A 26,555-nucleotide genomic window follows, 5' to 3' on the forward strand; every position below is an offset into this window, starting at 1 on the left:
AGAAGTGCTATGAATGAACATTGATTAGCCAAACTGATTCTAGACCCTCCATGACCACTAAAATGTGCTCATAATATGTCGCTACTTATATTTCAGTCATAGCCTGCCCAAGATATTAAGGAAGTTAAACAGATAACTGCAGAAAAAAAAAGCTAATTGGTACAAACTATTACCTCATCAGAACATTCCAACTGACAACACCAGTTTCACGTTCCTCCTCCTTGATAAGAACAGATTTAACTGTCCTTTTATTTCCACTACTTTCATTTTTCAACAGCCCATTCACTTCCCCATTGGCAGCTGGCTTTGAGGTCTTTTGATCGTGGTCGTGGCCTTCTTCCTTTTCTTCCACATTTTCCTCCATTTTCCCTGCATTTTCCATTAGCTTTTGGAACAACACCCCATTATTATTAAGTTCCTGAAAGGTTCCCTCTTCTTTCACCATGCCTTCATGAACCAGGAGAATCCTGTCCACATGCGGGAGAAAGTGTAGTTGGTTTGTGACAAGTACTCTAGTTTTTCCATGCAGTTCCTCCTTGATACATTTATCAAACACCTGTAAATTATCAGTTGCAGTGTTCAGAGAGATGAAAAGAAATCAATAAATATTTAAGGTTGGAAGGGGGTACTAGACCCATGTGTACCGTGGAGGTACATATGGGTCATGTACATACTCATAAGAGATAGCTTGTGATTATGAATTTATTAGTCAGTCTTTTCGGTTGTTTATGTTTCCTGTTTTAAGTCTGATTCTGTTTCCTTTCGTGATTACGATAGGAAGCTTCTATGCTTGCCTATAGGATGAAATGTCTCCAGTATATATTCACAAGAGGTGAGCTCTAAGCACTCAATGATTCTGCTTTCCTTCCACAGCAGAGCTCTCTCTCTCTCTCTCTCTCTCTCTCTCTCTGATTGTGTTATTACTGGTTTATTAGGCTTAATACTGTCACAACATTTAGTTATCGACGAGAGTAAATTAATAATTTTAATTAGTCAGAACAGCATTCCAGTGGTCCATATTTTTCCCCAATTTTGTTTCTAAACAAAAACTTTCTAGTTTGAATTTGAATATAACTTGAGCAAAGAAGAAATCTTTACAGAATGTTGGCCTGTGCTTATATACAGAACTATATCTCACACTATTTGAGCTTACAAATTCTACCATAAAAACAGAGACTCAAAAGGGAAATGTTCGATTATATAGACAGGATTCAATAAATCCTTTACAACAATTATACTGCACAACTCATAAACCCAACCAACACAAATGATATGGGCCCCCCAGCAATAATGCCATAAATTTATCCACTAATTGAGTCCAATATTTGTGTCATTCTCAAAAAATAAAAAATCAGTTTATTGTGAAAAGATTACCTGTCTGCCTACATGAGCATCAAGAGCACTTAAAGGGTCATCAAATATGTAGACATCTGAATTGGAGTAGACAGCTCTTGCCATGGAAACTCTTTGCTTCTGCCCACCACTAATATTCACCCCCCTTTCACCAATCTCCGTGAGATCACCTCCCTGATAAAAGAAGTGTGAGACAAATTGTTGCATCCACAAAATATACATATGGAGCAATATTAACCGAACACCAAATATCCTCGAGTACTGAATAACACTGCTAAAAGAGTAATGATCTAAGATCCCACTTACAGGCAGTAAGTCAAGGTCATGCTGAAGTGCAGTCACCTCTGCTGCCTTTTCATATCGTGCTGGATCAAAGGCAGATCCAAATAATATATTGTCACGTACCTGCATGAGTAGATTTATAAGCCATTGATTAATAGGATGACAGTAATTTAATGATAAATTGGACATCAAAACAACTGGTCACATATCTTAATGTAGCCCTGCTGGTTCCAATACCATGGATCCATCCCATCCCCACTGCTAAGATTGAGTCAATGTAGCCAACCAATATACTTTTTTCTTCTGTATGGTTTCAACATTGGATAAAAATTCATAGTGCAGCAACAAAGAAGATTGTTTGATTTCTCAGCTTTCATATCAAATCTTCTAACAATAGACAAGAAGACAATGACACGAAAACAAAATTTGGATTAAGTTTTCCTTCACCCTTGGTGAAAAGAAAATTCTCTTCATCAATGGTGATCTGACGATATGGTTGGACTATGGGCTCATCATTAACTCCCAGCCCCTATGGTTCATAGTTCAAAATACCCTTCCTGGGTTCAAACAAAGGGTCAGATTCTGTGGCTCTATTCACCATGGGTGAAGAGAAACTGGGTCGATTAAACTTACAGTTGCATTGAAAATCCAAGAAACTTGAGGGACATATGCCACACTTCCCCGAGTTACAACAGTTGCATCTGACATGGGAGGTAGCTCCCCAAGCATAGCTGATACCAGTGATGTTTTTCCTTCTCCAGTACTGCCAACAACTGCCACTAGGCTACCAACTGCTATATCCAAATTGATATTTGATAACGTAGGATTCTCCGCCTGAAATTAGAAACTAATTCAAGAAGCTGCAACAATGCAGAAACAAGAAAATAGAAATCCAACAAGCACCAATTCAAAATTTTAAAGAAATACGCACTTTAACACATTTTACACACTGAAAAGTAGATGCTGAGTGAAAATCTAAAATGGTAGCATAGATTAGACCACAGGCAATGAATTTAAAAGGTTGACCTTAGAATCCCAGGAAAAGAATCCATTCCTAATCGTAATGGCTGGAAATCCTAGCTTGAGTGGAGGGTTTGGCATAAGAGTTCTTTCTTCAGCTAAGAATAGTTCCTCCAGACGTTTCAATGATACATTTGCATTTACAACCTGTAAAATAAGAATATGATCAGAAAAGTATTAAACCAGCACAAATACTTTGTTGTTAATATGAAAAAGAAGGAATTTTCTTATAGGGCGAACTGCATCCATTGCCTTAACTAAAAAGATGAGGGGAAGAATAATAAAAGAACATGACATATCATCTATATGAAACAGAAACATGAATTAGATAAGAACTCACTTTCCAAACACTTTCACGACAAACTTTACATTTAGCCATCCATCATTGGAACGTAATGATCAAATTACAAAACCAGGAGTAATTTCTTTCATCTCGAAGCACCATTAAACCAGAAAAATGTGGCATCCACTCATCCTTTTACATGTAATAAAAAATAGAAGAAAAGAAAATGCAAAGCCATGTCTTATACAGTATCACCTTAGAATCAATTAACAATATAGTTTAAAATACTAATCCTAAATTACCAGATCACTATAAACCTTGCCACAGGCCCACAACAGATAAATAAGGGACTAAGAATAGTGCCAAGAGAGATTGACAGTACATTGTGGTAGATTCTTTAAGGAATCTACATTATTCAGCCCTGAATTTCCATGTACATCCAGTACAATATCATAACACATAGATCCTATATCAATAAGCCTCAGATTCTGCAAATCAGATCATTAACCATTCAGTTAATTCAATCTAGCTCCATAGTACTCCCTTAGTCCGTTCATTAGAAACCATTTAGCAGAAGCTGCCTACTCCAGTAACCAGTTAACCTTGGTGAAAATATTTACTTCAGACAATTGAAAGAATATGGCATTATCTTCCCAGACAATATCACCCAACCTAAATAGCTGGAGAACCAAAAAATAAAAAATAGAAGAAAAAGAGTTATCAAACCCAAATATGACAAGCAAATACTAGCTAACATTTGCTTTCCAAAAATTTGATCATGGTAAGAAGAATTGCAAGAGAAATTGATTCCCATAAATGAGCTTCCTTATATTGCACCCTCAGTCCCTCACTTGAAAAAAAATCCCTCTACAGCTCCACCATATCAGCAACTGTAACTTCAAGTACATATTTATCTCAACAACGTAAATTACAAAAGAAACATCAAGGTGAAAATTATGGCACCTGAGTTATCAAATTAGGAAGCATGAACAAGGGGAAACGCAGCACTGCAAACAGTGAGAGTGATGTAAATGCCCTTGCAGGAGTCAACTCCCCTCCAAGCAAAGTAAACATCCCAAATGAAACCACCGTGACTATAACAGGAGTTGTGTTTAGTAGAAAACTATTGAACTGCAAAACAAAGTGAAAATCAGAATGACAATAAACCATGTGATGCTACTATGTTGTTTTAAACATGAGTCTCTGTGTGTGTGTGAGGTGTGGTGAGGTTGGTAAAAGGATTTCTCAATTACCATACCCGACCTTTACCTAATAAAGGTCCTCCCAGGCCCAAATCATTCAAGGCAGGGCAGGTTAGAGCAGAGCGAGACACAAAACCTCTTGAGCCCCCCGGCCCTGCCCATTGCTATCAATAATCATCAATAGGGGGTATCAGGATCAAGGAACAGATATGTAACCATAAAGAGTAGAGGAGCCTATGAACATCATATGTTTCCTCAATAAGATAGTAATGGTGTGAGCTCTAGATATCGGCATAATGTTTGGATCTGGGCAAAAATAACGGGAAGATGGGATAGGGTATTTTCATCATACCGCTCCAAGTAACTGCGCCTTCCGAAACCATGAGAGCTCGTCATCCCGAATTCCTTGGACTTTAGAGTGGAAGCTATGCTCCCAGGCATAACATCTGATCCATTTTAAGTATCAACAATCAGAAGAGTCATTTCAACTCCTAAATTTATAGAATATGGATAACAGAAAAAGCAACGAATCTCGAACTGAAACATACTTCACAGCATCCATGGCAGCCAAAATTTCATTCATGAGGCCAATTCTCTTGTCTGTACGTTGCAAGCCCTCCTTAGACAGCTTCTGCATTTTTCTGATCACAAGTATCTGCTCCCACACACAAACACTACATTAAAAAGGGGGTGAAAAAAAGGAAAGCGGCAGAATCATGTAAAATAAATAAAGATATGATGGCAGATTTCCATCATGGATATGCGAGTGGAAAACATTAATTTAGCTATGTTCTTGAAAACTCAAATCTTATGTAGCAGCACATTGCAATGCATGTAAAATCATATACTAGCAAGCACCAAGAAACAGTTATTTCTTGAACCATGTATATAAGAGGAAAACTTAAATAAATAAAAAATACGGACTGAAAGGAAAACGGGATCAACTACCATCAAGAACTTCAACAAGTTTCCATTACTTGATTCAGAGTGATCTCTTTCCCTTGTCAGTGTTTAACTATTATCATATTACAGTTTCAATGAAACTAGGAAAGTTTGTGAAAAGTTTATAAATGCAATGCTCACTAACAGGGATATACCAAGCTTGAAGAATTCAGTTTCCCTCACTAGGGTTTAACTATGGTTATCATATTAGGTTTTTAATGGAAGTAGGAAAATTAGTGAATAGTTTATGAATGCACACTAACAGGGATATACCATTTTCTTTGGGTGGGGGGGGGGGGGTAGGTAACTGTGCACTTTGTTGCAAAAAAACAGAACACTAGGGAGACACTAATTAAATCAACAGTCCACATTAAAGATTCCAAATCTAATGGCTGACACCTGCTGATTCTTTCCTATGCCAGCCATGCTACACTGGCAGGGTTCTTTCTCTCAAAAACGGTATTAAAAAAAGGTATAACAACAAGAAGGGATCAAGGCCACGAAAGAAAGAGAGAAAGAAACAAAGTACGACATACTGGAACAGGATCTCTATTACACAGATTATCATAGATCCCCACATTTTCTGACAGCTTGTCAATTTTGGAGGTCTACCCTTTTTTTTTTTGGCCCCGGTTAGAAATTTTTAAATAAGGGGTAAAACATGTAATTTCACATGTCTGAATGAGGGAGTGAAACCTCAAATATCCTCCTGCCGACAATTTACTATGAATATCATCCATGAATGACTGGAACATCACTCCTTCAACCATTGACTAATCAAATTCAAAATTTCAAATCTTAAATGCTGTAATATTGGATCATGGCTTCACATCATCAACTGAATCCATCAATACTTCATCTTCCCAGTTTCTCATTGCTGCGATTCTCTCATGTCCGTTTCTTATTATGGTTCTTACTTGATAAGGTTCTCAGTGCCATACAAAGAAAAACAATGAGAAAATCGGGTGAAGGATGAGATTATTGAAGAGGGGATATCACCATAGTAATTAAATAAGATTGTGAGAACATTCCAGCACTACAAACAAATTTTTGGGCGAGTTATAAGCTCCAAAAATCACATAGACCCATTTGGTTATGTATTGAGTTTCTTATTCTATTTTAAACAGTTCTTATCTCATCTCTTTTATGCTATGGCACCTTTACCTCCAAGGAGATGTATTCATGTACGACATCTGAAAATAGTGACATACCCAAGTCATCTCCTCACGATATTTTGGTTAACCGGCTATTATTGAGCTTTAGCACAAATACAAATATTATTATAAGTTATGCAATCAGGAGGAATTATTCAACTCTCTGTTATGCATGTTTAAGTTCACTTTAATGAAAATATGCTATTATTGTTCACGGAATAAGGAAATCCATGAAACCAAGATAAATTAAGAAAGAACTCCATTTTTAGAGAGAGAGAGAGAGAGAACTCATGCTACCTGTATGGCAAACATAAGCACCAGCATTAGTGAGCCTATAAGTGAAGCAACACCTAGCTCCTGATATAGAAGAAACATGGATACGATGATACGAAATGGAGCTGACCACAAACCATGAAGCTGCTGGCATATTAGCTGCAGAAAGAGAAAATATTAGAGACAGATTCAAGTGTAATGAGAGGTATCTTCTGTAAAATAGTTAGGCTGGCTCAAGTTAAGAGTCATCAGAAACAAAATACAAATTTAAGCCGCATAAATTTTCCTTTTCTTTTCTGGTTGGGTGAATAAAAAATTATTACTCTTGCTGGTGAAAATATAATATAAATTTAATCCACTTTGGGTTTTTTTTAGTTTTAATCTTTTAATTCTTTATGAATATTAAAATACTTATTTACTTCAAGACAAAATATTTTTCCACTGAAGAATCATTTAACGGCATGCATATTAGTTCCATCATCAGAGAAGATCAGTGGATTTACCTCAAGTTGTTTTGATTGACATATATGTGGAACGAATAGAACTCTGCCAACTTCCAGGGAAATTTCCATTCACAATGGATTGTTCATACATAAGCTGTAAAAATAGGTATCAGGCCCTGACTTTTGTCAGTTGTGATTTGTGAAGCATAGAGTCCCTACATAGATTTTCCTTCAGATTGAATATTTAGGAATTATCTGCTCTATAAGCCCAGTACAGAATTCATTTTAATTTTTGGATGCCTGCTTGATTTTGGAAAATTTTCTCAAATTGAATGGGTTTCTAAAAGTGGAAATAGCAGAAAACTCTGCGAGGACAACCACATCATGGACCTGTACAAGTTCCCATAGATCTATCAAGTCATATACTGCCCAATTTTTTATCGGAGTTAATTATATTCCATAAAACTTCAGATTAAACCTTGCAGTATTGATGCCCTGAACCATAACCTTGGCAAGGTGAATCCAACCTACACTGTTTTTCTGTGTTGGGTTCTTTTTATTTGGGTTTTTATGGTGCTTGATTTGGCCCGTAGCCATCAGAACTAGGGTTTGTTAATTTGTTTAGCTTAATCATCACCAAAATTCAGAAATAGTCAACAGGGATCCTCAGACATCATTCAAGAAAAGGACCAGAACATTTTTTTCTCTTTTTCCTCAATTATGGAACTAAGGTTGTGGTGCTATCCAAAAGAGCTAATATCCATTGCTCCCCCTGGTCTTGGATTATTTGCTTCCCTTAAGTTCAAAATTTTTGGTTGAAGCTAACTCTCAGCATGATCAGATTGATCTGATCTTATGAATGTGAACACAAGTCCAACCATTTTGAGACATTAGTCAGACAAACATTTTAAACACTCAAATTGTTCAACATTTCACAGTTATGATATTAAACCAACTATTGTGTCGAATCCATGGATAACACTTCTGTGAGAGATACAATAGAAATTGTTAAGACTTAGAAGCTTCATTGGTTGCATAAACAGCAGCAAAGTATAACACCAGCATAAAATATTCAACTAGACTCAATAGCATCCTCCATGTTCATATATAATATATTTCTACATGTACAAAGTTATTGAAATAAACCCACAGGATAAAAAAATAAAAAACATGGAAGCATAACCAAATGGTAGGGCAAGAGCATGCCTGAAGTGTTTCAGCATCAGTGGTCATCAAGTTGGTTATTTTTCCCGATGCAAACTTCTTGCGACTCTCATGTGTTAGTTGTAAGGATTTACGAAATACAGCAGCAACCTGAAAAATGAAATCAGTTTAAAAAGCAGATGCTTTCAGAACTTGATGCAAAAGTGAAAGTTAAGCTGAAAGAAAACTCAGTACCCTTATGAATTGATCCTGAAATAAGAACTACCAAAGCAATGAGAAAAATAAAAGAGTACAGAAAAAGAAAGAAAAAAACTAATAAAACAAATTAAGAACTCTGTGTGATAAAGTTCAGGAAACACCGTGACGAACTGTTGCAATAGTTCTATTTATATACAAAAGCGTAACTTTACAAAAGAATATGTGACAAAAACTTATCTCACACAGTGAAATAAATTAAGAACAGAAATAAAAAGTAAACACATGAAAACAATGACGTGGGCAATAGACAAATAGGTTTAACAGAAAAAAATTAAATCATCCTTCAGTACATAAGAGATGGAAAAAGTTATACAAAACAATGCCTTCATTGTTTTACGCTAGAGATGCCAAACTGTAAAGTTTCCAACCCAAAAGTTCAAACTTTTAGGTGGAGGGACTCCCAGGTGTATAATGGGGCTGTAGGCTCCTCCACACATGTGGCAGTACATACTGCAAACACGTGGAGATGGCGAAAACCTCCTCACCCAGATATTCTCATAAACAATAATAGGTACCTAGGTCTTCCATCACAATGCCTGGTGATAGCAACATCCTCTAGTCCAAACTGAGATATTCACACAAAAAAAGAAATGATGTGATTGGGTCAAACCAGAAAAGTTTTAAATTTCTTTCATGAATATTCCCACCTTTTTGTATGGAGTGGAATGTTGGGTGGCAAGGAAACAACACAGAAAAAATAACCGTAGCCCGACTAGCTGAGATGAGGAAGGCATTTGCAGCAAAGGCCATTGGATGCACAAGTAAGGAGGAGTTATATAAGACTAATCAGAGTTTAATGATAGCGCAGGTGAGTTAGGAAGAAGTGGTGAGAAAAGATATGAATGGTTGAGTCGATGACTAACATATCTTTTATTAGAGTTGAAAGGCAAAACAGGATCCCTGAAGCTGACCCCAATTAAGTTGGGGAAAGTCTAAATTGAGTTGAGCTTTCTCCATTAGAATCCACATAAGCTGAGATAGTTGCACACATCCAACTGAAAATCTTGCTAATGAGTCTCAGCTAGGATCCTCAAATAGTATATCCAATCACACACTAAGATTCACATAACAAGATGCTTACAAGTATTCTTCACAAGTAACTTTAGAAAAATAGCGTTACACCACTCCATAAATAAGACAAGACTAGACAAGCAACATTAACTCATGAAGATAGGTGTTCAAGGAAGATGATAGTACCAATGTTGACCTTAGCCGGAAACCAACACGCATGACATTCTGGAAATATTGCGCTTCAAATAGTACCCCCAATGACTGGATCAAGTCAGATGCTCAAATTAACATTAGCAATTAAATAATTTGGGTGTGGTTAAATATATAAAATATTTGAAATTGCATCTTATCACAAGTAAAGAAAGCAAAGATCTACGATTTAAAGTCTTACCACTCCGGCAAAAATTGAGAAGGCATAGATGTAGCCAATCCAAGCTGGATCTCCACTTTGCATAGACTGTTGATAATGGCATTATATTAAGAAATCGTATAACCAATTGAAGCTGGATTACAATCGACCAGAAAAAAAATTGCAGACAATAACCATTGAATAAATATTATTATAACCCCAGTTTAATGTTTGGAAACCTGCAACAGTACAATTACACCAATTAAACAAATATGTAAGCATTTTGTAGATCCTGTTTATGTTTCATTATATTCGACAATTAAGGTGTTTTAGACATCCCCTTAAAGGAAATAGTGATCTGACAACCAGTCTCAAATCTTATTCCTCTTCCTCTGTTTGCTTCTCATTTCTTTTCCTTTCACTTATTGCAGCAAAAGTAAAAAGTAATCAATTGGATAGGGAGCAGCATACAAAACCCTGAAGTACCTGACCAATTCAGCCGAAAAAGAACATCAAACTGACCCCCAAGCAGGTCAGTTTTCTTCCAGTTGGGGGAAAACTCAAAATTGTTGCTTTATGAATTTCTAGCACAATGAGAAAGGGAAGAGATGAGAAGCTTTGATAGATTTCCATGAGGGAGTGGGAGTTGGAGCATGCATTTCACAATCATCCTTCAGGAAGAGAGGGAGACTTTTTTCCAATTGTTGTCACCGTCTTTCTCTCCACTATTGGAGAGAATCAATCATGATCGGCCATCTTTTGTTACCCACGAAAAGAGACACTGACAGATGATTCAAACGTCACTCATTTGTGACATTATAAACTCTTCTTAGGGTGGCAAAGTAATGAAACAACAGCAAGGTAATATTTTCAGATTTGAATAAAGAATCAAATGATGGCTGTCAACAAGTCAAAATACAAAACAAATCCAAAACTAGGAGCTACAGAACATGGCAAATGATCAATGAAAACACACTCAAAGCATCAGAAATGGACAATTGCTATCTGTACAAAGAAAATCCAAAATAAAACAATTGAACAGGAACCACCTTATTCATTAAGAAAAACAGAAATACAATCTTAACAGAACACAAAACAGAACCATTCCTATATATCACTAGAGGACCTCAGAAGTCAGAACCTGCGAGCACATAATCCCTCAAGAACCTTGCTTGTCCATTTCATCTGCCAAAGAGTTGACTGACATGTGCGTCCAAATGAACAATGTCCTTGGCAATGCAGCCAGAAAACTAGGCCATCTATAGGATAACTCCAGAGAGCACTAGAACTGGTAGCCAACCCAGTCATAACAGTCAACTCCCCATCAACCAACTAGTCCTGAAGAGTGTTAAGGCATAGCTTGAGCTAATTTTTTAACTGGATACCCCTAATTTTAGTTTATATATTTATTGGAAAATAGAAGCAGAAAGGATGTGTTGCCCAGATTAGCAACACGCACTAACTGGTGTGGGCCACATGACTGATGTGGCAACATCCAACTATGAGTAGGTACATCCTCCTGGAGTAACCACTTATCAAATCGTGGTCAACTTGTATTCAGTTCCTGTGTGTTTAATTTTGGTACTATATTTTTACTTTTCAACCAAAAAATTGACCTGATTTTCTCCATGTATATACTTGGATTGGGCTGAAATTTTATACATAAATAGGGGATGATGGGACTATTTCACATTTGAGTGCCAGGTACAACTGCCACATGGCAGATATGAATGGGATGCATTGCCAAGCCCCACAACACGATCATTCTGCTACCACCTTCCTTATTTATTCATTACCAACTATAACAACATTGATTTTATCAAAGTTGTGGCTTCCATTTGGACCCAAGTATGATTGAATGGCAGAATTCTCACTTTGCCAACTATAACCCATCCCAGATGTCTGGCTTTCCCATAGAATATCCATCAAACTGCCTCAACAAGATTCCCAATTAGAGGAAAATACCAGCTGCAATTAAGGAAGTGGAGATCTGGCCTCCTGCAGTCCCAAAAGTAAATCATGCACAGGAATATGGCCTAAATCTCTAGCAATGTGCAATGAAAAGCTCATGGTAGAATTGAAAACAAAGAACTTTAGAATTCAAAAGGACTGCACTTTGCCATACGTTTGTCAAAACCACGTAGATCTCCCTCACAACATATAACTAATGACAGGAAAATTGGAGCAGCATCTTTCTGACTTAAATCAGTAGAGTTCAAAAGGCCTGCACCTTGCCACGCATTAATCAAACCAGAGAGACCCTCACACATCATAAAAGAAGACTGAGGAAACCAGTAACCTTCTAACTTTACAAGGACAAGCTACAGTGTTCTTATTCAGTAAACCAGAATCCCAGACATTTTCAACTATCCCTACATTTCACACTCATATTTACATGTCATAAACTTCAAGCTTAATCAGGGTAAATTAAGACAAGTTTTTTGAAGAATTTGACATGACTGGGTCTCACAACTTTACCAACCCATGGCTTCCCACCTAAGGGAGACCAGGGTTCATTAAAGGGCCATTCTTCAAATTCACCAGTCAAGAATTATCAAGGTTAACAATCTCGACCCAAAAAATGTAAAAACTCACCAAACTACTTGTTAGATTTAGGGTTTAAAGTATCGGTCCGTATCGTACCGTATCATCCCTTACCAATACAATGCAGACCGATACAATACATGGAATTTTTAAAATCCTTTTTTATCGATACGTATCTTACGATACACACCGATACGTACCGATACTCTATGGAAAATTTAAAATCGTAGTGAAATGTACGTTTTGGTATGTATCGGTACGTATCGGTACGTATCGGTGTGTATCGGTAGATACATACCGATACACACAGATACATAGCGATACGGTCATAAAATGGCCAAGATGGGTAATTTTTTAGAAAAACACAATTTTTTAAGGTGTTTTTGTTCTAAAGTTGCTACCAACCATTTTTCTCTCTAACTAAAGTAGAAATCAAGGTTGGGAACAAGGATTTTACATTTATGGGACAACTACAAACCTTGGATTCTTAGTGCGATACTCTCAATTTACTGTTTGTGCATAATACATGTTATATATAGCTTTTTTTAACTTTTTTTTATGCAAAAGTGTATAAAAAAGTGTTTTCTATCCATTTATGTGCGTATCTTTAAAGTATCTTAGCATATCTCCGATACGATACGATACCCTCTGATACGTATATTAATTTTGGCCGACCGATACGGTGACCGATACCGATACTTTAATCCTTGGTTAGATTTGACCTTAGACACTACCCCATTACATATAATTTACAAGGAGCTCTCAGGTTGGATATAAGGATTCTTAGGCACCCCCTAGATGAGTCAGCTACAGATAAAGTAGGGAACGAGAAACCTATACACTGACTCAAACCACCTATCAAATCCAATCGTTGGCCTTCATAATGAACTCACATAGGATCCATAACCAAAATTAACATGAAAATGACGATTAGTAACACCTGCTTTAAGCCCTTCTAGCCTTAAATTACAACTCATGAGATCCATGGATTCTAATAAAGAGAAAATAGATGAGACATCCGCTTTTCCAATAAGCCAAAGACCTTTTTTGTTCACCCCCATAGTTCACAGCCCCCATTTGACCTTGTCGTACACCTGGTGAAGGTCCACTAGGCAAAAAATCCCTTATCTTCCCTTCACTCCGCAAGAAATTCATTGGCTATTAGTTTTCAGCAAAAACTTGATTACATCTCACAAACTCAAGTTAGAGAAATAAAATTTTCTAGCACCTGCTAAATCATTTGACAGATGAATTTGTCAAATAGTTGAGTATAAACTCCTACTTCGAGTTAGTTATTAAACAACAACTGTTTGCATATAACAACAAATAAGATGGAGAGCATATGAGATTATTTCTCAGAATGAAGAATCAGACATTCAACAAAGAATTTCCAAGAGACTGACCTGTAAGAGGAGGTTCAGAATTACAGGCCCTACAAACTGCGAAATATCATTCCCAATCTACAATTTGAGCAGAAAAACAGAGTGAATACACAAAGAGAAAAGTCAAACAAATATGTGAACACAACTGAGCCATGCAGCATTTGAAGATTTATGTTGTCCGTAGCATCAGATGGATAACTCCATTACCTTGAAAAACCCTCCCAACCAAAACCTAAAAAAGAACATTAAAACAGAAAGTAAATTTGTGATACGATGTAAGCATCATTGTGATATCATAGAAACATGATTGCATATGATCAAACCAAAAGAATAAAAAACAGACCTGCTAGACATTGTTAGCAAAATAGCTACAAGTACTCACCTTCCCCCAAGGCTACGATGTAATGCTCTCAACAACCATGGTTTGGGCCTTTTTGATTCTTCAAGCCAGCATCTCTGGAACCTACACAACAGACACTTAAAAAGCATTATAAATGTGGTATGGCCTTGGTGTACTTGCACTCAATCCGAAGCTGGCATAAAAGTAACAAAATGCATACTTGTTATACAATGTCTCAGTCCTATCCCATGCATCAAGTTTCCACACATCCTCCTCTGTGATTGGTCTTTTATAGCCTAGTTGCATTAGGGGAGTCATCCAACCAAAAAATATCCCTACCAGAGGCCAGTGCATCACATCAGCATCAGTTGAGGTAAAGCAACATAATCATACTAATAATTATGAGGTAGTAACCAAATAGATGTAAGAAATGATTGAAAACTCATGGTTTTCCCAACTGAATCATCATAACGATCTGAACTATTTGGACCAATTAGGATAGGTACATAAAGAAATGCAAACTGCTACAGTTAGTAATCAAATAGATATAAGGATGAATGACAACTCATGGTAGACATGGACACAATACACTTCACTATCAATCTGTCACACCAAGTTCATCACTAACATGAACATCAACCTAACCGAATCACCATAGCAAACCTTTTTGTTTTTATTTGGATCAATTAGGATAGGTACATAAAAAATGCAAAGGTGTTACAGAATTCAGTAGTTATGATCAAACAAGTAAACAAGGTTTCAAACTTTCAGTGAAGAAAATCACTTAATGGAATAAATCAATGGGTATGATAAGCACCTTGGAAGTGCATGAAATTTGCTGCTTATGACTGTTAGACCACCATTTCTGTCTAGCTCGTAGGAGTTTATACGTTCTCACTTTGTAGACAATGATTAATATATTTCTCACAAAGTGAACAAAAAACAATAAATTTTCAAGACTTGACTTTTGAAATGCAGAAAATTAATACTTACTGGAAAATATATTGGCATGCCTCTCAGGACAAATATGTTCCTCTCCAGGAAGCTCTTTATACTCAGTGTCATCAACAGTCTCACTCTGGATAGGGGTATAACCCGGATATGGCTCCAAAGCAGGAACATAAAACAGCAAGAGGATTCCAAAAGTTACCTGCATACACGAATGAGCACAATATAATTGGATTACTCTCATTTCCAGAATGAAACTACATATAAAACTAACCACTTAAAAGTTAAAACGACAAATGTGACAGATACATTGTGGTTACTTTGTCTCCTACAGATCTGGCTTAACTCGGCCATAGCCCTCTAAATAAAAATTTTAAAACAATTTGGCCACCTTTATATGAGTCTAGGCACTGTATATCTCAGATGTAAGCACCAAGACCAAGTACCAAGTAAAGGCTGAAAGCACAACCAGATAGACAGAATTGTAAAACCCACATGGAATACAAAAAATTCAAATGATCGAAAAGAATATAAGAGAAAACAAACCTGGCATAAAACCTCACTGCAGTATAAATACAACACAGATCTGCATTGAAAGAGAAAATAAGCATGAGTAGATCCCTATAAGTTCTTCATAGTGAAAAGCACTCACAGTAAATAAACAACGACCCCCCCCCCCAAAAAAAAAAAAGAGGCACTCCACAGTGTATAAAGTTCTTTCTCCAAATGTCCTAGGAATAATGCTGCATGTTTAATTGTTTGTTCAGCAAGATCCTATATGACAAACAAAATTACCCCATGATTTCACCTTGAATAAAATGTTTGCATATAAACATACATGAGGCTACACATTGTATTTGGCTCATAACATTCTTGTTGGTTTATTTTGTTCTCACTATAAAGGGTTTTCAGTTAAGAAGTTATTACAACTCCAATGTAATTTGGTAGAGCTTGATTACGGCTAACATATGGGAAGAGTATCTCGCGGTATCAAAATTGCTCATTTTAATGTTTGAGAGGAGCCATGAGTGCAGAAACACTCTAATCAAATGAAGTCTGAGATTTTTTTTTTGGTGGGGAGATGGGATAGTTAAAACCTATTGTAGTTGATTCCTTTTATTATGATTGATGAATAAATTTATCATGCTCCGGTTTTTTAGTTTTGATGTTAATTGTCCTCTCTTTTGAAGGTGAAGATGCTTTCAAGAATCTATAAGCTTTAGTAAATGACCGAGTCTGCTATAGCTGATCCTAACGAAATTTAAGCTCCTTCTCTTTCATTCTCTACTTTGTCAATATATTATACAATGAATTTTCTCTACTTCTCAACCTAGTAACAACCATTGCTTGTTTATAACTAATTAGCCAATTACTTAAAAACCCATCCCCAATGACTTCACTTAAATCTTAAAACTGCAAACTTCAGCATCACCCTTTCAACCCATCAATATCCTTATAAGTTATAACCTCTGCATTCCAAATCTATTGATGGAAAAAGCTATGGAGAATGTCCCTTTTTCATCACTGAATAAGATAAGAGGATATCTGGCAATACTTCCTGCCTAAAAGTATGCTACCATAGATAGATAATTTTGTGCTGCTTAATTCAACAAAATTACCATACCTTCAGGCAATCGATATCAGGTATGTTAGAATTTCCTGCAGGACATTGGCAAAGAATTTGTGATGAATAGAAATTAAAATTACCCAGTGATATTTTTCAGGGGCTTGGCCATTCTGCCACTGCCTTCACATTGCTCTCTTCCACTCATATGTCATTAGCATAGCCACATAGCCAAGGGACACTAGCCTATTTGTTATAAAGTCTCACTTTTATAGACTCATATTCTTGAGTATAGATGCTTAAGATGCACATTTTAATAAAGATATGAAACAGGATATCACTGAACTAAAACAACAGCTAATTTTCCAATAAAGTCCCAACACCTGGTTCACCAAACTTAAAGAAGTATTCAATGAACTAGACAACCAGATGTCATTATTGAACCATCCAAACAAATTCTAGAGATAGACCTCTCCTCAAACTGGGACATTCCTTCTACTCACACCCCTTTAATTTCTATAGCAAACAAATATCTGAATATCTTTAATGGATGAGATAGTTGATTGTTGATTTTTTCTCCAAGACTTCCATCCAAATAAAGACTTCACATAGCACCCAGATAAGCAATACTGGGTAAAATAACAGAGGAAAAGGAACACTCACATATTATATTGTGAATTACAGAAAAAGATTACAACAAAACAATTGCTTTAAAGTGGACATAGCTAGTCGTCTTCAGCAAGTTATGGAAAGAATCTAATAGGTGAGAGGATGATTCACCTGCTAAAGAATTCCTTGACTGACAGAAAGAGATTAAGCATAACAGCCTCCCCCACCAAGACATAAATGATGCCAAATCGAACATACCACCGAAACTCACATGTGTAAATTTTAGTTTCTACACCAATCATGACCAACATAGAGCACCAAGCAAGAGCTTCAATGAGCTGAGAAACTATCTGTAACAGAGAAGAAATATGCAGATAAGTGAACTGGTTACCTACCCACAAAAATAATTTTAGATTTGTTTGTCAAATTTGCCTCATATGCTAAACATGATATACTAAACTTTTCTTTCCTATTGATAGCAATTTAGCAGGTATCCTGTTTTTTAATGCCACTATGCACACCATAAACAAGGAAACAGCTATTCAGTGGTTTAAATTTTCCATGCAGATTCGAGAATTTCCTTCTTCTTACGATGTAAGTAGAAGGAGTTCCTGATCAAGTGCTTGACTCATAAAACATCTTCCCAACCTCAAAGTATTATCATGTAATAAATTGTAGTCTCCACGAAATCATTCAAAACTGAATACACTTTTTGGACAAGGCAAGAATATAAAAAAGCCAAAAAAAAAAGTTTATTTTACCATTTCAAAAACAAAAAAGAATATAAGTAATTTAAGTGATTGCATTTCCTCAATAATAAAAGAAATCAGTGTTCTCACACCACATTAACAGGTTAATTAATTTTACAGAAATTAAAGTTGAATTCTGTTCTAAAAGCACTCGTATTTGTAGCATGATGCAATTTCAAAGTGGTAGTAAGAACAAAAGTGGCCTATAAAATGCAATGCCAGAAAAGTTTAACCATAACTCACCTCAAAGGGAGCAAGGCTCGTCTGCCCATCAAGATTCGAAATTGAAATTCCCATCACCAACCTGTATAAAGGCTGTGCAGTACAATAAGCAGCCAACAGCCCCAACATGTAATTGTAGTAATTCGACTTCAGGCGGAACCTCTTAACTGTAAAATCCTTCTTGATCTGCCATGTTCGATAAATGCATAAACCCAGAAGTACCAAATGAGAGATGCAGACCACCATGGTGTCAATTCCACAGGGTGTGTACGCACCAAAGGCATTTTCCACCAAAGTTGCCCACACCCCATTCTCAACGGGCCGACAATACCAAACCAGAGGCTTAAAACCCATTGTAGAATCACTTCTATAATTCTTCTTCCACTAAATACACATTGTGCCCTTCCTTTCCCTCCTATCAAGTAGACTGTTTGACCAGTAATGGATGCTTCACTCACCACTCCAAATCAAGTACAGTGAATGAACTCATCCAATCTTTTAACAGTTCAGATCAATCAAACAGTGTTTGACTCCCAACAGAAGCAACTCCTACAAAAAAAAAATCAAGAATAAAAATTTCATTAAGTAATCCCAATGATTTTTTTTTTTTTTTTCTGTCTATTTCAAGCTTTCTGCATTGCCAAAAATCAAGAACTAATTCAAAAGTAATAGCAACTTTTGTCAAGAAACAAGCACCAAACTAACCAAAATGCCACTCTAAATCAATCAATCAACAACAATATCAAGAGTAATACAAAGACCAGTACCCCTTCTGAAATGAAACACATAAGATCAATATAAAGGTGAAACAGAAAAGGGATGTGATTCAAATGAGGAAGCTTGTAGTGCAAGCTTTCAAAGAGTGCTACAAAGACAATAACCCATCAACGTGAAAATAAAAAATGCCCTAAAAAAATATTTTCAAAGAAATTAAAAAATAAATAAATAAATAAATAAAGCGAAAGACCAAATCAAACATTTCTTTTCCGGCTTTCATGGAAACCAGAGAAGCAAAAACAAAATCAACCATGAACAAGCGTCATCACTTACGAAATTTCCTATATTAAACCAACTTTATTAGATTGAGATGCTTATAATGAAAAGAATGATGGCTTAACAGTGCCAGACACAGATTGGATTGTTTATTGAGAAGAAAAGATTCGTTTGGTTCTCTGATCATTTCATTCCATAGAAAATAAAATTCGAATTCGATTCGATTATTCAAACAGAGAGTGGGATTTTTTTATTTAAAAGGGAGGAATGTGAGCCGGTAATTGTCGACCTTTTGGATTTTTCTATTGTTGACTTTAGTCTTCGGTTCATGGTTGGCCGGAACGGTTCCACTGTCCGGCTGCTCTCTTTGCAGGCTCTGCTTGTTTGCGTCATAGGTGACAAATTTGAGTTTTTTTTTTTTCCTTTAAAGAAAATCTTTGGGTCAAAGCGGGTACATGACAAATGTAGGTTCATGCATCCATTAATATATTATTTTGTGGCGGAAGGGACGATCGGTAGCATCCACATGGCCCACATGACCATGTATGAAGATGTACGATGGCTGTGTATTTTTTTTTTTTTTTTTTTTTTGTGTTGCTGTCGAAAATCTGTATTAACTGATCATGCACAAGCATAGAAGGTAGAGGCCTGGAGGTATCTCCAGAATTAGTTCTTCGACACCCAAGTTAGAGACCGACAGAACAATTTTTCACAGGAGTAATGGTGTGAGTCTATTCACTTACCTCTCCCCTCATTTCAGGCTCTCTCTTATAGTGCTTAGGGTTTAGGGTTTCTTTCTGAGAGTTCCCCTTGGGTCCGCCTCTTTTCCTTTCTGAGTCCTACTCGGATACGTCTTATCTCCTTCATGGGTGATATTCCTCCTGCGACTATCTTCTCTTCATGGGGTTTACGTGGTTAGAATCCTTACAACCTCTATCAAGTGGGTGGCACGTGTCATTCCCTTGGATACATCGTGTTCTTATCTTACTAAATAATTAATTTGGTTGTACATTTTGTAATAACTCCATGGCAGTGATCATAGTCCTTAGGAGAAGCCCTCGTACGAAAACCGAACCCACAACTAGTCGATTTGAGCGGTGATAAGTTGAGGACATTTGCACTACTAGACTACCAACCTCATTGGTCGATGGATGTGTACTATGAACTAGAGAATGAGGTATCGCCATATCGCTATCGAATTGGAGGCAATGGCAGGATCATCCTGGGGATCAATACCTAGTCGATCCTGGACGGGCTGTATGAGGTATCAATATCAGTAAAATCATAAAAAAAAAAAATTGTTATTCGAATTCCCAATAAAAAAATCACAATTGTGCTGGAAAAAATATAACATTACTTAATATTGAATTGAAGTTTACTGAATTAGTAGTGGATTGGTTGGTTAATTTGGCACGTGAGCCTAAATAAATTCGAGTTTTAATGGTGATAATCATCTTCCACTTGAACTTAATTGCATAATTTGTGAAGATAAAATTGATTTATCAATCTTTTGAATGTTATATTTCTTTTATATGTGTTTTCTTATAGGTTTTGGGAGTGAGAGACTGAATTGTCTCTTGTGAGTTGGGTTAAGGCGAGTTATCTTCTATTTTTGTTTTTATATTATTAGATTTATTAATTTTTTTTCTCTTTTCACTATTACGATAAATTTAATTATTTAAAATGAAAAAAGTTGCTTGGTCTTGTGGACTCTACACCCCACCCTGTGGAATTGAAAATCCTCTGAATGTTTATTCTTTTACATGCATTCTTATTAGCCATTGCACTGGTGAAGGCTACGTAAACCAAGCTATGACTATTTCCCTTAACTAAATTACTCAAAAAATAAAGACAAATAGTATATAATCGTGGCAATGAGTTACTATGTTAGTTTCCCCAAGGATTAATCAAAGTATGCATAAACTAACTCGAACACCTTAGTTAAAAAACAAAAAGACGATTATTATAAAACTATCAAAGTCAATCCCCCACCTTCCATCTATCTTTTTTTAGACAACTTGCCCTAACTTTCTTCTTGGTTCATCCTTTTCATATACTCGTATTGTTTGAAAAGAATCCCCACCATGGTGGCAAAGTCCCTAATCCTGATTGAGGGCTTTGGGGTGAGGTTTTTAAATAGGAATCGGTATCTGAATCGATCAAAATTATTCAGAATCATACACTAATTAGACTGAACCGATGCAAATCGATCAAATCGATCAATGGTGATCCCAAGGTGATTTAGCCAATTTCCGATCCGTTTCACCGATTTTTTAAATCACTGCAAGTCAAAAACAACAATCCTCCCCTATCCCATCATTAACCAAATCCAAGAGCACTCCCTGCGGACCCGGACCCGGACCCGGACCCGGACCCAACCCCTTCTATTTCATTACGCCACTACATGCATCTAAAAAAAAATTGATATTTAATTTTTTTTTTTCTCCACTTAGGTGCCTAGGCCAACTTACGTATACCACGAACTAATCCTCGGAGAGATTGCTTGTCTACACAATTTCCACTTCACCCTAACCATTAGGGCAATCCATATGGGGAATCGTATTTTTGTATTTCTTTCTAATATCTAACAAATATATAAAAGATCGAAAAAAAATCCATCCATAATGATGAAAGGGGGAAAAAAAAAACCGTAATCACTGCATAAGATGTCCGCCATTGTAAACTCTAATATAAGTAATTGGAACACAAAGAAAGGCCATCCTGAGCTCCATCACGAAGTCGCTAGAGAGTATTGCGAGAACTAATTATACACTCCCACCTTAATTAGATTTATTGGCTGAAATGAGAGAAGAAAAATACCTCCATGCGGTCTCATCGTTCCCATCATTCACAAACTGTCGATGCTGAAGTTATGATCAGAGCCCAACTTGAGTCTGCAACTCCAAACTCAAGAATGCCTATGCACACATGTGTTCTAGTCTATTGGATTCTCAAGCAACTCACGTTAGCGATGATAAATGAAAAGTTGTTCCCTTAAAAAATAATAATAAATGAAAAGTAATTACCAAAAAAAGGGAATAATAAATGAAAAATAAAAAGAGTTTGATTTTTGGGTTGAAAAAATAAAATATTGATGGGAAAAGGTGGGGACTCGATTGGGGTGAAGATCCAGATGATGTGAGATGGGGTTGGAGAGTATAGCCATATGGAGATGATTCAGGCTCTCTCTCTCTCTAAAATTGACCCACATGTCTTTCCCATCACACTCCCTTAGTGGGGCCTAACCTTTGCCCAACATCTATTATCTTTCTCGCTTTCTTAGGAAAGAGGAAATAAACAAATGCAAAAATCGTTAACAAAAAAATCTAACGGTGTTCTATGTTCTATGGATAAATGTCTCACAATTACTATATCGTTGTCCTTGTACAAGAACGCGATCCTGACTTAGGAGGAAGAGGGATAAATTTTTATTTATTTATTTTTTTCTGATGGGGGTTACAAAATAAAACCTTGTCTGAAAAAGTTGGTAGCATAGGGTGGACAAATAAGTTTGGCAACAATAGGAGGGTGGTTGGTTACAAACAGATTTAAAAGGGTTATTCTATGCGTCACTATGCTTAGTGAAGTATAATGCTTCACTATTTGCCATTTGGTCCGACATGTGTTAGTCCATGTGATAGAAAACCTCATATACATTTCAATTGCCAAATTTTAATCCAAAATAAACGAGGAAATTCATTCAAAGTTATAATAAAATTATTGAAATGATAACAATTGGATATGAATATAAAATGAGAGGGATAGGCACACCGTGTGTGTGGGGTAAGCTAGCGGAAGACACAAATAGAGACAAAAGATGGAGCACAAATTTAAGACTTGTACTAAGTATTTCAAAAATAGTATAGCCCATCACTCAGGACGCTGTACAATTGTAAGCACTAGGCAGTCTACAACCAGACCCTCCACACAAAAACCAGCCCATCCCTTTTCTGTCCCTTTGTTCTTGTTCATAGGTGTTCTGTAATCCCCGAAATAAGTATTAGGGGCTGTCAATGAATCAGGTTATTATCAGATATCATCCAATAGATTTCCAATAATTCATGACAATTTTCACATATCAAAATATATAAGGAATTTCAGGGCCACTGTCTATTTCAGATGCCATTCATCAAGGATTTGTTTCCATTGTTGTTTCTCCAAACATGGCAGGGGCCACACGATAATGTTCCATATCTAAACCAAGATTTTGCACAGGTGTTAATGTAGAACAGGTGCAAACAAACTTACTATGACATGCAATGAATTAAGACAAACCATAAATTTCTGGAGGTTGTGTGTACCTGGTAATACAGATAGCATATATCAATACCAGAAGTGGCAATATGCCCCACAGGGATATGGTGCTCAATATGCCTATCAGGATGAAAGTTGAAAGGAGCTGTGACACATGACTCAGAAACATATCTGTATATACAGCAACAGTGCGATCTATATCACCTAGATCCTTGGCAAACCTATTGATTATGCGCCCAATAGGGTTGGTCCGGAAGAACACCATTGAAGCTCTTAACATGGAATGAAGCATGGCATCATGCAACCTTTTTGCAGCATAGAGACTTGAAGTGATCAACCAATAAGAGTTTGCCAGTGACACTAGTACCTGAAAAAAAGAAGGGGTGGGAAGAAGAATTAATAAGACTTCTAAGTATGTAGCAGCCACTGAATGGATGCCAGTGTCATTAATACCTCAATAGAAGATGAGATGGGAAGAAGAATAAGCAAGACTTTCAAGTTCCAAGTATGCAGCAGCCAGGGGATTTAATTCATATAAGTATTTTAGAGATACAGAGTAAAACAGAAAAATAAACCTTACCTTCAATACAAACTATTAAAACTATTGATGATGAAGATATGAAAACTTATGATGGGGACATCAAAGTGTACAGGCGCAAGAAGAAGAAGAAGTAGCCATCTTTGTGGCTGGAAGAATAGGAAAAAGAAGATCTTGTGGGCCCCAAGCTCGATCCAGATTTTAGAAGATTTTAGAAGATTTTAGAAGATCTTGTAGGCCCCAAGCTCGATCCAGATTTTAGAAGATCTTAGAAGATTTTAAAAGATTTTGTGAACCCCATCAAATCTTATTTGATTCTAGTACTTTGCTTTAAATCTAGTGATATTTGATTGTCTTACACAATTAGGAAACTAGGATTTCTTTATATTGATCTATTAGGTAGTTTTTTATTTCATGCAATTGAGTTTCTAAGTATCTTTTTATTTTTGGAAGTTTATTCTATTTAAAGTGTAAGACCATTGACCATTGTTTATTTTTCAATTAATGAAGAATATTGAAGGCAAAACAGCCCCAAATCCCTCCCCCACGATTTCTCTTTTTCTCCTCTCTCCTTTTTCTCATCTCTCACTCTCACTCTCGGCCTCACTGTTTCACGCCATCCCTCTCTCTCTCGGTTCTCTCTTCTCTCTCCATTCTTCTCTCTTCTCTCTTGTCTCACCTCCCTCTCTTTTTCCATTCTTTTTCTACTGTTGTTTTCTATTCTTTGAGGACTGAACTGCTGTTGCTCTATTTTTTTCTTTTAATGTTGGATTGTTGTGGCTGACCTCCTTTCAATGAATGGGTGACTGCTGGCTGTACCTGCTATCCGTGAGTTACTAAGAGCCCCAACATCATTCTCCAAGCTACATCGACAATACTGAGGATCTCTACACAACCATCTGGACTTGTCTTCATCAACTAAAAGTGGACTGCATCTCTTTATTTTTGGAGGACCTTGATTGCTTCTCTTCTCCTCAGATATGGACAGCAGCATAGTAAAACATTAAACTAAACCCTCCTCACCTCCATCAATCTCTATTATATATTGCAACCCATTAACGTTGAAATCAGCCTTTGCCCTTTGTTTATGCCTATTTTTACCCGTTGTTTTAAATTGTTTCGTCAATGTCATATCTCCAAAAGAAACCCTGCTGATTTTCTATTTTAGTTGGTTGCTAGAGGACATTGATTGTTTGCAAAACTAATTTGGGTGTCTAGATTGATTTGTGCTGAACCTAACACTCGTATGTCGTTTGTTCCCTTCCCCATGTCCCCACTTGAGACTTAAGTAAGAATTTATGTGATTTTCCGTCTAGATTATTATTGCTTTTGGCTACTTTGTTTATTAGTCTCATTTTATCTTGCATGCTTAATCTTGTTTGCTGAGCTTCTTTTTTGTCCTCTATACCTAAGCCCCTTGAGTTGACCTTACCTAGTTAGTTAATCTTGTAGGAGACCTAGTCACCTAGGAACCCCCCTACATCATCTTGGTATTAGAGCATGATTTTGTCTAGGTTGAGGGTAATTAAGTACTGCTGTCCCTTGTTTACATGTCTTATCTTTTGAGGTCTAGTCTCCGTCACCGTTTGTCCGTGGTCGAGTACATGAGCAAGTTCAATGAATTAAAAATTAGAAGTCGTATTCGGGAGGATGTTGAGCAGGCACTATCCAAATTCTATACCGGGCTCAACTCCAAAATTTAGTCTCGTATGGCACCCCACCTGGTGCGAGACGTTCCACAGGCCTTCAGGATAGCCCTTGAGGTGGAATCCTCCATGAGAACTTATTCTCAGAGGAAGAACTTCCAAGCTGGGGAGTCCCAATTTAGAAAACCACCCTAAGGCTCAACTGGATTCCCAAAACCCCCTGCTGCACCACAGCGTCAATTTGACAACAAGGGTAAAGGAATTTTAGGAGAAGCGCCCAAGAGTAGTGGGCAACAACAGTGCTTCAAGTGTCGTGGGTTTGGTCACTTCTCCAGAGAGTGTCCCAATAGGAATCTTTACGTAGGAGAGCAGACCCCTGAGGAAAGTGACCAAGAGGGTTTTCAGGACCACGAGTATGAGGACCATAGGCCAGATGAGACCATATCTGATGAGGACACCGAGGAGGCCGGTGACCTCAAGCTTAGCATTGTGCGTTGCATGGTCTCACAACCTAAGAATAGCGACGATTGGCGACGAACTAATATTTTCATCACCAACACATGTCATCAGGGCAAGAACTGCCGCGTCGCCATAGACAACGGGAGTTGCATAAATGTGGTCGCTAAGAGCGTTGTTGCTCGAATGGGCCTCAAACCTGAACCCCACCCCAAGCCTTATAAGGTTGCCTGGGTTGATCAGTCCACCATTCCCGTAAATCTGAGGTGTCTAGTTCCCCTACACTTTGCAGGATATGAGGATCGAGTGTGGTGTGATGTCCTAGAGATGGATGTTGCCCATATCATTCTAGGTAGGCCCTGGTTATATGACCGGGATGTCACCAATTACAGGAAGTCTAACACCTATGTCTTTGAGTTCAAAGGGAAGAAGATCAGACTGACACCCAGTCCCCCTAGGAAAGTTAGGGTTCCAGAACACAAGGGAAGTACATCCAAACACGCCTCCACCAAAACACTCAACATTTTAAATCAACAACAATTTGAAGGAGAGTGTCACGATCCAGGGGTGATTTAT

At 37.0% G+C, this 26,555-nt stretch overlaps 2 protein-coding genes and 1 long non-coding RNA gene across 7 annotated transcripts in view; 1 reads left to right on the plus strand and 2 right to left on the minus strand.

The window, feature by feature from the left end:
• The window catches only part of LOC122089425 (ABC transporter C family member 2-like), a 30,938-nt gene extending 8,847 nt beyond the window's left edge, over window positions 1–22,091 (minus strand). Inside the window, exons 1-21 of one of the 5 annotated variants that reach the window (XM_042659150.1) lie at window positions 21,906–22,091; window positions 18,114–18,641; window positions 17,293–17,471; window positions 15,495–15,534; window positions 14,994–15,150; window positions 14,221–14,335; window positions 14,043–14,123; window positions 13,868–13,892; window positions 13,682–13,738; window positions 9,777–9,842; window positions 9,572–9,646; window positions 8,159–8,266; window positions 6,534–6,668; window positions 4,689–4,795; window positions 4,493–4,586; window positions 3,902–4,069; window positions 2,662–2,802; window positions 2,269–2,469; window positions 1,660–1,758; window positions 1,375–1,527; window positions 174–556 (exon numbers count right to left, since the gene is read on the minus strand). In XM_042659150.1, coding sequence (XP_042515084.1) covers window positions 174–556; window positions 1,375–1,527; window positions 1,660–1,758; window positions 2,269–2,469; window positions 2,662–2,802; window positions 3,902–4,069; window positions 4,493–4,586; window positions 4,689–4,795; window positions 6,534–6,668; window positions 8,159–8,266; window positions 9,572–9,646; window positions 9,777–9,842; window positions 13,682–13,738; window positions 13,868–13,892; window positions 14,043–14,123; window positions 14,221–14,335; window positions 14,994–15,150; window positions 15,495–15,534; window positions 17,293–17,471; window positions 18,114–18,446 — 2,717 coding nt within the window. In that variant the 5' untranslated portion in view covers window positions 18,447–18,641; window positions 21,906–22,091. Of the gene's footprint in view, window positions 1–173; window positions 557–1,374; window positions 1,528–1,659; window positions 1,759–2,268; window positions 2,470–2,661; window positions 2,803–3,901; window positions 4,070–4,492; window positions 4,587–4,688; window positions 4,796–6,533; window positions 6,669–8,158; window positions 8,267–9,571; window positions 9,647–9,776; window positions 9,843–13,681; window positions 13,739–13,867; window positions 13,893–14,042; window positions 14,124–14,220; window positions 14,336–14,993; window positions 15,151–15,494; window positions 15,535–17,292; window positions 17,472–18,113; window positions 18,642–18,797; window positions 18,957–19,142; window positions 19,310–19,374; window positions 19,498–21,905 lie in introns of those variants that run through there. The other 4 variants (XM_042659151.1, XM_042659147.1, XM_042659149.1 and 1 more) reach the window with 4 other exon arrangements.
• Window positions 22,092–23,111: 1,020 nt separating this feature from the next.
• On the minus strand, window positions 23,112–24,036 carry LOC122088315. The gene is made up of 3 exons (XR_006143040.1): window positions 23,920–24,036; window positions 23,387–23,706; window positions 23,112–23,279 (listed from the first exon to the last, which is right to left on the minus strand). It is a non-coding gene; the product is annotated as an uncharacterized LOC122088315 (long non-coding RNA).
• Window positions 24,037–24,852: 816 nt separating this feature from the next.
• LOC122088075 (cell division cycle protein 123 homolog) overlaps window positions 24,853–26,555 on the plus strand; it is a 14,562-nt gene continuing 12,859 nt past the window's right edge. Inside the window, exon 1 of the mRNA XM_042657222.1 lies at window positions 24,853–24,872. The gene's annotated coding sequence lies outside the window, so the exon portion shown is untranslated. The remainder of the gene's footprint in view (window positions 24,873–26,555) is intronic.

The sequence above is a fragment of the Macadamia integrifolia genome, chromosome 9, assembly GCF_013358625.1.
Source record: "Macadamia integrifolia cultivar HAES 741 chromosome 9, SCU_Mint_v3, whole genome shotgun sequence".
NCBI classification, from domain to species: domain Eukaryota; kingdom Viridiplantae; phylum Streptophyta; class Magnoliopsida; order Proteales; family Proteaceae; genus Macadamia; species Macadamia integrifolia.